General features: G+C 42.3%; 2 protein-coding genes across 3 annotated transcripts in view; one reads left to right on the top strand and one right to left on the bottom strand.

Moving 5' to 3' along the window:
• Positions 1-1,006: 1,006 nt before the first annotated feature.
• tlcd5b (TLC domain containing 5b) lies at positions 1,007-2,562 on the top strand. The gene has a single exon (XM_031874104.1). It carries the CDS (start codon positions 1,109-1,111, stop codon positions 1,538-1,540), a length of 432 nt encoding a protein of 143 aa, XP_031729964.1. The 5' UTR covers positions 1,007-1,108; the 3' UTR covers positions 1,541-2,562.
• Positions 2,563-2,615: 53 nt separating this feature from the next.
• arhgef12b (Rho guanine nucleotide exchange factor (GEF) 12b) overlaps positions 2,616-8,971 on the bottom strand; it is a 28,179-nt gene continuing 21,823 nt past the window's right edge. For both annotated transcript variants that reach the window (XM_031874102.1, XM_031874103.1), the window contains exons 26-38: positions 8,750-8,864; positions 8,523-8,623; positions 8,119-8,196; positions 7,907-7,982; positions 7,523-7,690; positions 7,253-7,340; positions 7,087-7,170; positions 6,901-6,995; positions 6,152-6,439; positions 5,835-6,038; positions 4,907-5,100; positions 4,638-4,710; positions 2,616-4,541 (exon numbers count right to left, since the gene is read on the bottom strand). In XM_031874102.1, coding sequence (XP_031729962.1) covers positions 4,528-4,541; positions 4,638-4,710; positions 4,907-5,100; positions 5,835-6,038; positions 6,152-6,439; positions 6,901-6,995; positions 7,087-7,170; positions 7,253-7,340; positions 7,523-7,690; positions 7,907-7,982; positions 8,119-8,196; positions 8,523-8,623; positions 8,750-8,864 — 1,578 coding nt within the window. In that variant the 3' untranslated portion in view covers positions 2,616-4,527. The remainder of the gene's footprint in view (positions 4,542-4,637; positions 4,711-4,906; positions 5,101-5,834; positions 6,039-6,151; positions 6,440-6,900; positions 6,996-7,086; positions 7,171-7,252; positions 7,341-7,522; positions 7,691-7,906; positions 7,983-8,118; positions 8,197-8,522; positions 8,624-8,749; positions 8,865-8,971) is intronic.

The raw sequence follows: 8,971 nt of genomic DNA, 5'->3' as shown, positions 1-8,971 counted from the left end.
TCTTCGATTGATAACCTATGCGGCCCTAGCGGCCCACAGGTGCAAAACTGAAAGTTTGTTGCGCCCTCTAGGTGGCGTTCGCGGCCCCATGGTTAAGAATCACTGCTCTAGCTCTTAACGAGCTGCGCAATACACACCAATTATAAAATCTGAAACAGACAAAATTTTCCTGAAACTTAATCTGTGACTTCATGAAAACTGTGATAGCTATCAAAATGTCCCTTTGGCTCAATAAAGTGCAGCGTTTTGTCTACGTTTTAAACTTTGAATCATGTTTCTACGTTAATGTACGGCTAGTCAATATGGGCCCAAAGTTAAGTGTTTTTTTAGCTCTCTTCACGCCGGAACCCATTCAAGTGAATGGAGAAGTTTTGCTCAGTTTTTGGGGATTTTCGGGAATTTTCGGGAAAACCGTTTGGCGAATCCTCCGAAAAATAGATAGCACACTATTCCTGATCAGGCCGCACATTTTGATGTATTTTTCACGCCGCTGTTGGCAACGTTGTGTGAGGAGAATCTCGCCAAACTTCATTTTGCTCTGTTTTTCGGGGTTTTCCGGGATTTTCGGGAAAACCGCTGGGCGAATCTCTCCGAAAAATAGTTTCCGCACTATTCCCGATCAGGCCGCACGTTTTGATGTATTTTTCACACCGCTGTTGGCAACGCTGTGTGAGGAGAGGCGTGCCAAACTTTTGGATAAAGCTGATTATTATTAGTATGATTAAGCCCGATGGATAATATACAGTGTGCTTTGGCAAAGCCACACTGAATAAACTATACAAATTGTCAATATTTGTGTTTTTGAAATATGGAATCACCCAGTAATATGTGTAAAATATGATATTGCAGTAAATATATGCTTTTCCTGCACGTCCTCTCCGTGTGTGCACGTCTCATATTCCTCGATTCCGGTGTGCATGTCTCATATTAATTAACGCTTATTTCAAGGACCTTAATACATTGTATTTTAAATAACATTCAACCCTCTTGCCTGACCCCTCCAGGTACTGAAAACACGGAGCTCCAGACCTTCGCCCTGGCCGTCTGCCTCGGCTACTTCTTCTTCGATCTGGGCTGGTGCGTGCGCCACCACACCGAGGGTCCCGTCATGCTGGCCCACCACGCCGCCAGCATCGTGGGCATCCTGCTGGCTCTGCTCATGGGGGTGTCGGGCTGCGAGACCTGCGGCGTCATCTTCGGCAGCGAGATCACCAACCCGCTGCTGCAGACCCGCTGGTTCCTGCGGCGGCTGGGCCTCTACGACGGCCTGCTGGGCGACGCCGTGGACCTGCTCTTCATCTCGCTGTTCGCCACCGTGCGCGTGGGAGTCGGCACGGTCATGTTTTACTGCGAGCTCACGTCCCCCAGAACCAGGCTGGTAATGAAGCTTGGCGGCGTGGCCATGTACGGACTGGCCTGGGTGTTCATGGTGGACATAGCCAGGTTTGGCTACAAGAAAAGTAGGGCCAAGTACAAAAGGTGGCGGGAAAACCCCCAGCTCAAAGACAGCAATGCACAAAAATTGGATGGACAAGAGTGACCGAAGAAAAAATAAAGTTAAACTATATTATGAACATCTTACATTTGGGTGGAACACATTTGATCTGGATCTGATTTATCTACTAAGACTAGTAATCCAACGTATAGAGACTGGTACCAGTAGGTGGCGCTATGACTATGATTCAAAGTTTATTTGCCGACTTCGCCGAGCTACTACGTCGCTACTGTGCTTTTTCCTTTTGTCAATTGCCTTCGTTTGTCGGTAAACGTTTGTTGAAAATCATTTCCACCATTTATGGTTTCAAGGCATAAAAAGTGGGAATAAAAAAAGTATGTTTGGCTGCTTATGAGCACCAGAAACTGTTAAATATACTGAGCCGCTACGTCGCCGCCCTTCAACGAATTCTTCCAATCTTCCCAACGAAGCATCATCAACGTCTTTAGGCTTTTCTGAGAACACTGAATGTTGGCGTCAAGATAAATTTAGGACTTTTCAAGACATTTTTAACACCAAAATCTAATTTTATGTCTTTAACGATCATACCGGCAAAAGTATGAAAGTAAGATGGAGAAGTAATTGTTAAGTATTTTCCAGCATTATATAACTATATTTTATATTGTGGCATGAAATGGGTGGATTGATTAACCGAGTTTTTGCTAAAAGCAACTAGTGACGGTGTGTGACTGAAACTCAGCACAGTTTACTGATGAAACAATCCCACTTTTAGCTAATTAATGGGACTTTTCAAACCTTTTTTGTGGACACTTGACCATGCAGATACCAGAGTTGATTGTTCCTTTAATGCGACTCAGGTTTTAAGATTAATAAAATGACGTCATCATCCAACCCCAACATGAGACCAACTAAAAATGAAATGACACCTTTTCTCTCCCTTCAGATCAGCTTTAAATCTCCTCGCTAAAAGGAGATATTTGTGTTCTCAACAAACTTGTTAATAACAGGGTTAATAGCAATGTAATAAAGACATTACATTTTGAATAGAACAGATTAATGCTGCATGGATACTTTACCCTCTTTTTAAGTAGTTTGTGTGAAAAATGTACGTGATTGCATGGTGTAAAAAAAGAAGAAAAAAAACGACACACAAAAGCTTTTGATATTCAGAATTGTACATTATATTCCTTTACATGGAAAACAGCCCATAACAATATATTTTTGTCTATATATTCTTTTTAGGGTTTTTTATTTTTCTTATTCATGTTTTTCGACCAAAAATGAAAACCGTAATGTCGTCCGTGCCGTCTGGTGGCCAGTGAATATTTGAGTCTTTTCGGTCCAACCATTAAAGTGAAGTGCAGAGGTTTGACGGGTGAATCTTTGTACCTAAAAGAGGATAACAGGCTGAAGAGTGTGTTTACAGAAAAGCCTCCTCAAAATATTTCAGGGGAATCAAAATTAAAGCAGTTTTTAGTGTTTGATGACAATCAAAAGAAAAAGTCTTGGAGACGAACTAAGAATAAATTCTACAATATAGTTCAATCCAATAAATTCACATGTGCACAGACTGAGGGTCTTTCAGTATCTATTACATGTGCTCCAGGAAAAACACCAACAGTGACACAGTAATTGTTGTTTATAGCTGCAGTTCTACCAATTGAGGACTTCAGCAAAATTTTGCTGAAGATTACAGTGTGTTTTCTATCTGCATTCATGATAAAACAGACAGGAAATAAAGTAGTAAATACTTTCTTTCTGCTCTCGATCTGCATGGAGCCAAACAACGTGGATTATTTAAAACGCAGACATGTCGAGGAGTTTCTGTTTCTGGTTTGTTTACAGCTCGTTATGAACAGGCAGTGATCTGGATCTATGTTTGCTATGTTACGCTACATTCATTTAAAATCTGGGAATCAACCAGCGTTTGATGCTCTTTGTTCAGGCATTCAAACCAAGAGGACAACCAGTAAACAAACAAAAAGGATTTGTGACCAGTCCCCAAATAAATGATGTTCAGTGTATCAACATGGACAATAAATGAGATTTTATAAGCACAAGCCTCTCATAACTATTTTTAAATGGTATAATCAGGGGTCGCTTAGCTTAGCACAAAGACTGGAAGTAGAGGGAAACAGCTAGCCTGTTAAAGTTACACCGACAAACAACTCTAAAGCTCTCGATTGAGAATAACATGTACAGAAACATACAACCCAGTTACATGCTTGAACAATAGTACGGGTTTCCATACACGATCCGTGAGCAAAAGTTTCTGCACCAAACTTGGCAACTTCAAGATTCTTGAAAGTCATTGTTGGTCAAAAAATAAATAAAAAAACAGCTATTACCAGCTATCAAATCCCCTTAAAAGTAATTTTCACACTTCAGTTTGTGTTCGGGTTAAACAAACATGATACGACATGTTAATCACTGAACTTTAGAGGTGGTAGGTTGTTGTTGTTCTTTTTCCACATAGGCCAGCTCCAGTTTTATGCTAAGCTAGGATAAAGACTTCCACAGACATTTGGGGATGGAGTGAATGTTGCAGAATTTAAAAACATAATCAGTGTAGTGAGAGGGCATTTTGGCATTAAACGGTTGCTCTTCAAGGCTTTCACAATATAAGTAAATCTATATTTAAGCACGTTCATCTATGTGGCGTGTTGGACTGAATATGTACAGTGGAGGTTGTCTCCTTGTGTCTCATTGCAGACGTTTACATCAAGCTTACAGCAGTGAGTCCTGAACGAGATCCTCAGAGAATCATTCACGTCTCTTTTAATGTCTCTTAATCTGTGCTGTTCATACGTGTGACTTCACACATGCTTCTTTTCATTTCATATCTCCAGTGTTTTAAGATAATTTATGCAGTTGATTAATAATATATAATATAAAAAAAGAGTCTCTCCTCTTTATAGTGAAACATTCCTAATAATGATGATAACTTCTTCCATTGACACATTCCTGAAGTTCTCCATTTTTGGGGCGACATCAGCGTTAAATCGTCAAAGATTTCGTCCGGAAGAAAGTGATCGTGTGGCACGAAATTCGAGAGAGAAGGAAGTCTGTCGTCACTGAATCCCATCTGAAAAAATCACAAACAAAAGTGTTGTGAGATTCACTGTGAATGTACAAAAAGATGGATGTCAAGAGGATGAAAAATCAATGAGTGAAAACACACCATTGTTGTCATCGGAGTCAGTAGCTGTGTCACTGTGCGTCTGTCGCAGCTCGTTGTACTTCATCTCCACTTCCTGGAAACACATCATCACAACTAAAACAACTGAAACGAGGCAAAATGTTCAAAAGATGAGAGGGAAAAAGCAGAGAGACTTCACACATCCCCTCGGGATGTCTGCTTGTGAACACATCTCTGCTGCTTTGGGTCTCTCAATCAAAACAATAACAACAGACAGTCTTTGCTGACATTGTCAGGAGCATGCTCGGTACCTTCAGATACTGCAGGTCGGCCTGTAGGAGGCGCAGGTGGGTCATAAGCTGCCGGCTGAGGTTGGGGCCGTCGCCCCCTGCCTGCGAGGAGGAGGATAGCAGTTTCCTCATGTCGATCCCCACGTCGCCTCCGACTCCCCCATCGTCGCTGCTCTCCTCGGAGCCACCGCTGAAATCCAGAACCACGAAACCACCTGAGTGGAGAAGCAGAGCGAGTGGAAACATATGTTTATTAGAAACAAAACTGTGAAAAGGAAAAGGTATCCCTTTGAGGCGAAGATTTAGATTGGTACCAAGCTCTCATATCTGTCGGGCAACAGCTGGTTAGCTTAGCTTAGCACAAAGGCTTGAAACAGGAGGAAACAGCTAGCCTGGCTCCGTCTCCGACCAGCCTCTAAAACTTCTTCTTACCGACGGCCCTTGAACACATCATGTGCGACGAACGCTTCAATCAGAAAAAGCAGCCGAAACGAAGTGTAAAATTGTTTAAAAACATTGTATTCTACATGTCTCATTTAAAATCTCGCCCCAAATAAACCGTTTGCTTGAACCAGATCCTGTAAAGAACATTAATTCTGAGCTCCTCAGCGCAACTATGAAGCCATGATTAATTTACAGTCACGTAAACAAAAATAATCAAAGAAGTACAACATGTATGGCATGGTAACTGTGTTATACTGCACAAAAGACATGTTTTGAGTCCTCTCTTCTAGCCATGATTGTTCTGTTTCCATAGAGGTGCAGGACTTTTTCATTGCTGTCAAAAACTACGCCACAGAGGAGAAAATGTGACACGAGCAAAAGAAACGCCCCAAAAACTGCTTTGGGTCCAGAGGGCGTGGTACCAACACCGAAAGTGAAAAGGCGTAACTCCAGATTTGTGGAAACTATTCCTTTAGTCCTTCAGTATAAAGGGGAAAAGACTCACCGTTGCCTTCAGGCGTCTCAGACAGCTCTGTGAGTCCTGCAGGGAGCTGAGGGTCGTCTTTCTGTGTACTAGCAGACGCTCGGCTCTCAGAGGGCCCCTCGGGGCTCCCGGGCAGCTGACACCTGGGGGCCACAATCTCCTCTTTCTCCTCCTCTGCCTCTCTGCTTATCATGTGGCTGAAAAGAGCCTGCTTCAGCATCGCCACTAGGACACACAAAAAAAGTGCATATCATCTCATAATCCTTTACTTTCTACTGGAGGTAAGTTGTATGTTTTGTTATTTGGGTGAACTGACCCTTTACTATGTTGTAACTTACATGTCCTGAGAGCCTCTTCGCCTTTAGAGGAGGCTGTGCCGAATGCGTCGTGCTCTTGGTTTTCATCGGCGATGCCCGGACGTGACACTTCCTGCAGGAACGGCAGTCCGTCTGCCAGCTGCCCGTCCAGGAAGGCCTCTAGCTCTGCTTCGTCCACCTCTTCTTCATCGTCCTCCCCGTCCTCCCGTCTGTCTGCCGCGACCAGCTCCTCTTCCTCGTCCTCTTCTGATTTCATGACGTCGAACGGGTTCAGACCCGGTGGCGCTCGAATGTCTGGAGAAGAGGCGGCTGTAAAAAATATGAAATAGTTTAAGCGGTATGTTGAAATTAAAAAGATCTGTAGAGCAAACTGATGGAGATAAAGTTTGTGTTGATGTTGATGAAAATATTTAATTTTAATTATTATATTCATTAATTTTTTATCAAATGTTTCATATTTATTCAATTAGTTGTATATTTAGTGTACAACCAGATAGTTCCTTTGTTTGTATTTGTAAGAAAATAGTAAAACAATTACTTATTAAAGAACAATAAAATAAAATTAAATAAGATAAAAATAAGAAAGAGATATAGTTTAGAATGAAATAAACCAGAGACAGGCAGGAAATCATCATAGTTTTGAAGCTGGAACCAGAAAGTAACGGGCGTTTGTGCTTGATAAATTACTTAAAAGATGATCAAATTGATGTCAATAAACTTTTCTGACAATCTAAAATAGAGAAACGTGAATTGAACAACTGCTGCTGTACCTGAAGAATGGATGCTTCCACCTGTTGTGCCGTTAGGATCTTTGCTCGCTTTAGGCATCCCACGTTTGATGATCTCAAAAGCGTCGCGCTCAGCTCTGAAACACATTCACATTAGAAAGACATTTTTTAAAACAGTCGCACAACAAAAGAATCAGCGTGTAAAGTGGCTGCAGGTCGTGGACTCACTGGGACTGAGCTGGAGGTGTGCCGTCTCTGTCGTGAGGTTTGGCCTTCACGGCGTCAGCACACTGTGTGATCAGACGCTGCCACCTGGATGAACGGAGGGCGACACAGCGGGATGAGATTCAGGAAGCAGACAACCTGGAGTTTGTGTTTGTGGTGCGACACTTACGCTCTCTGATCGGACACCGTCTGAGCCATCAGCTCGTAGATCTGAGCCCCGTTCTCTGACATGGACAGCACGAAGAAAGACTTGTTGTCTGCAGAGGACATACAGTGCAAACACGGATCACATGACAGTTACATATACGTACGTATTACTAAATATGCACTGTGTACACAGGAGTTAATGAACGCAAAGTAAGAAAAACAGTCAGAAAGAATTGTAGGACTTGGATCACTAAACCGTAAAGATTCAGAACATCACAGTCGTGGTTCTTACCAGTCGCAACCGGACGGACCAGGACCGTGTTGAGCTTGATGACGGGGCTGAAGATGTGTTTGGTGTCGGCGGCGGTGGCCGGATTCTTGCCGTGAAACTTGAGGACGAGGCGCTCGTCCTGTTTCTGCAGTAGAACCAGGATGTCCTCCAGGAGGATTGTGTACAGCTCTGAAAGGACGACACCGGTGTGTGTATAAATACATTAAGGGTACTGCTGTACATACTGTAACATGACAAAGGTGTTATTCATATTTTTGTTTTAATTTCATTGTGTCACAAACTTAATCTGAATATCCTCCCCTTTTTTCAAACACTGGTGAAAAGTTTATACCGTATTTTTGTTTTATGTCATTCTCATATACAGGTGTGTGTGTGTGTGTGTACCAATTGTCTTGTCTTTATTAACTTTCCAGGACAGAGGTCCCTCATGCACCATCTTCCTCTTGGTCAGGTCCAGATTCTGCAGGACAAGAATCAACTCTCAATAAAAAACAAATACAGCAAACAGCTTCCTAAATAAACCTCATGACAAGATATCTTGGTCCTAAATGAGGGGAAGACGTTCATGTTGAGCTCATAACTAACTGGTTTCTTACCCTCAGCTCCAGGATCATGGGGTTTTCATTCTGTTTGAGAGACGAGAGGTCTAATCTTCTCTGATAGTCCTCGAGCCTCTGTTGAGAAACAACACAACTCGTTCAACGCTTTTCAAACCCTGGAATCTAGCACACAAAAAAAAAATGCCACATTTTTTTTTTTTTGCTGATATGAAGTTGGTTTTAATCTTTTTTTTTTAACTGCAGTGTCAATATCACGTGAACCCTAACTGATCTATGTTTTACATTTTGTCCGCTATGATCATCTCCCACATAACATACTGTTTTAGAAGTCTAAAACCATTTGAGATTTACAAACAGACACTAAAAACACTTACAGAACACAGCTCTTAAAAACAGCTATCAGACAGATAGATAGATAAAAGGGATTCTAGTGTTTGTACCTGTTTGTTCTCGGCCTCTTTGACAGCCTGGTTGACGTTGTTGAGGATCTTTTTGCAACATTCGGCAGCTTTCTTCACCTTCAGCCTCTCCTCAGCATCTCCTGCGTGGAGAGAAAGAAACACAACCAGCAGCTGCTTAACGTACGACAGAAACTCCTCCACCCCTTCACCAACATCATGAGCTACAGAGGCCTGCACTCACACCCACACCTGTGCAGTTTTTCTACCTGTGTACTTAGCGATGTTGTCCAGTAGGAGCGGGTACTTGGTGACTCTCTGCATTTCTACAGGAATGATGTCTTTAAGCTGCAGCCTGCGACACAGACGGTTGCTCTCAGCCTCCTGAAAGAAAGACAATAATGTTATCTTCTGCATGAATAACTGTGTTTCCTGTATTTACCTGCATGAATAACTGTGTTTCCTGTATTTACCTGCATGAATAACTGTGT

Source organism: Anarrhichthys ocellatus, unplaced genomic scaffold (genome assembly GCF_004355925.1).
Source record: "Anarrhichthys ocellatus isolate YVR2014 unplaced genomic scaffold, GSC_Weel_1.0 scaffold78, whole genome shotgun sequence".
In the NCBI taxonomy this organism is placed as follows: Eukaryota; Metazoa; Chordata; class Actinopteri; order Perciformes; family Anarhichadidae; genus Anarrhichthys; species Anarrhichthys ocellatus.
This window is presented reverse-complemented; position numbering and strand designations above follow the sequence as displayed.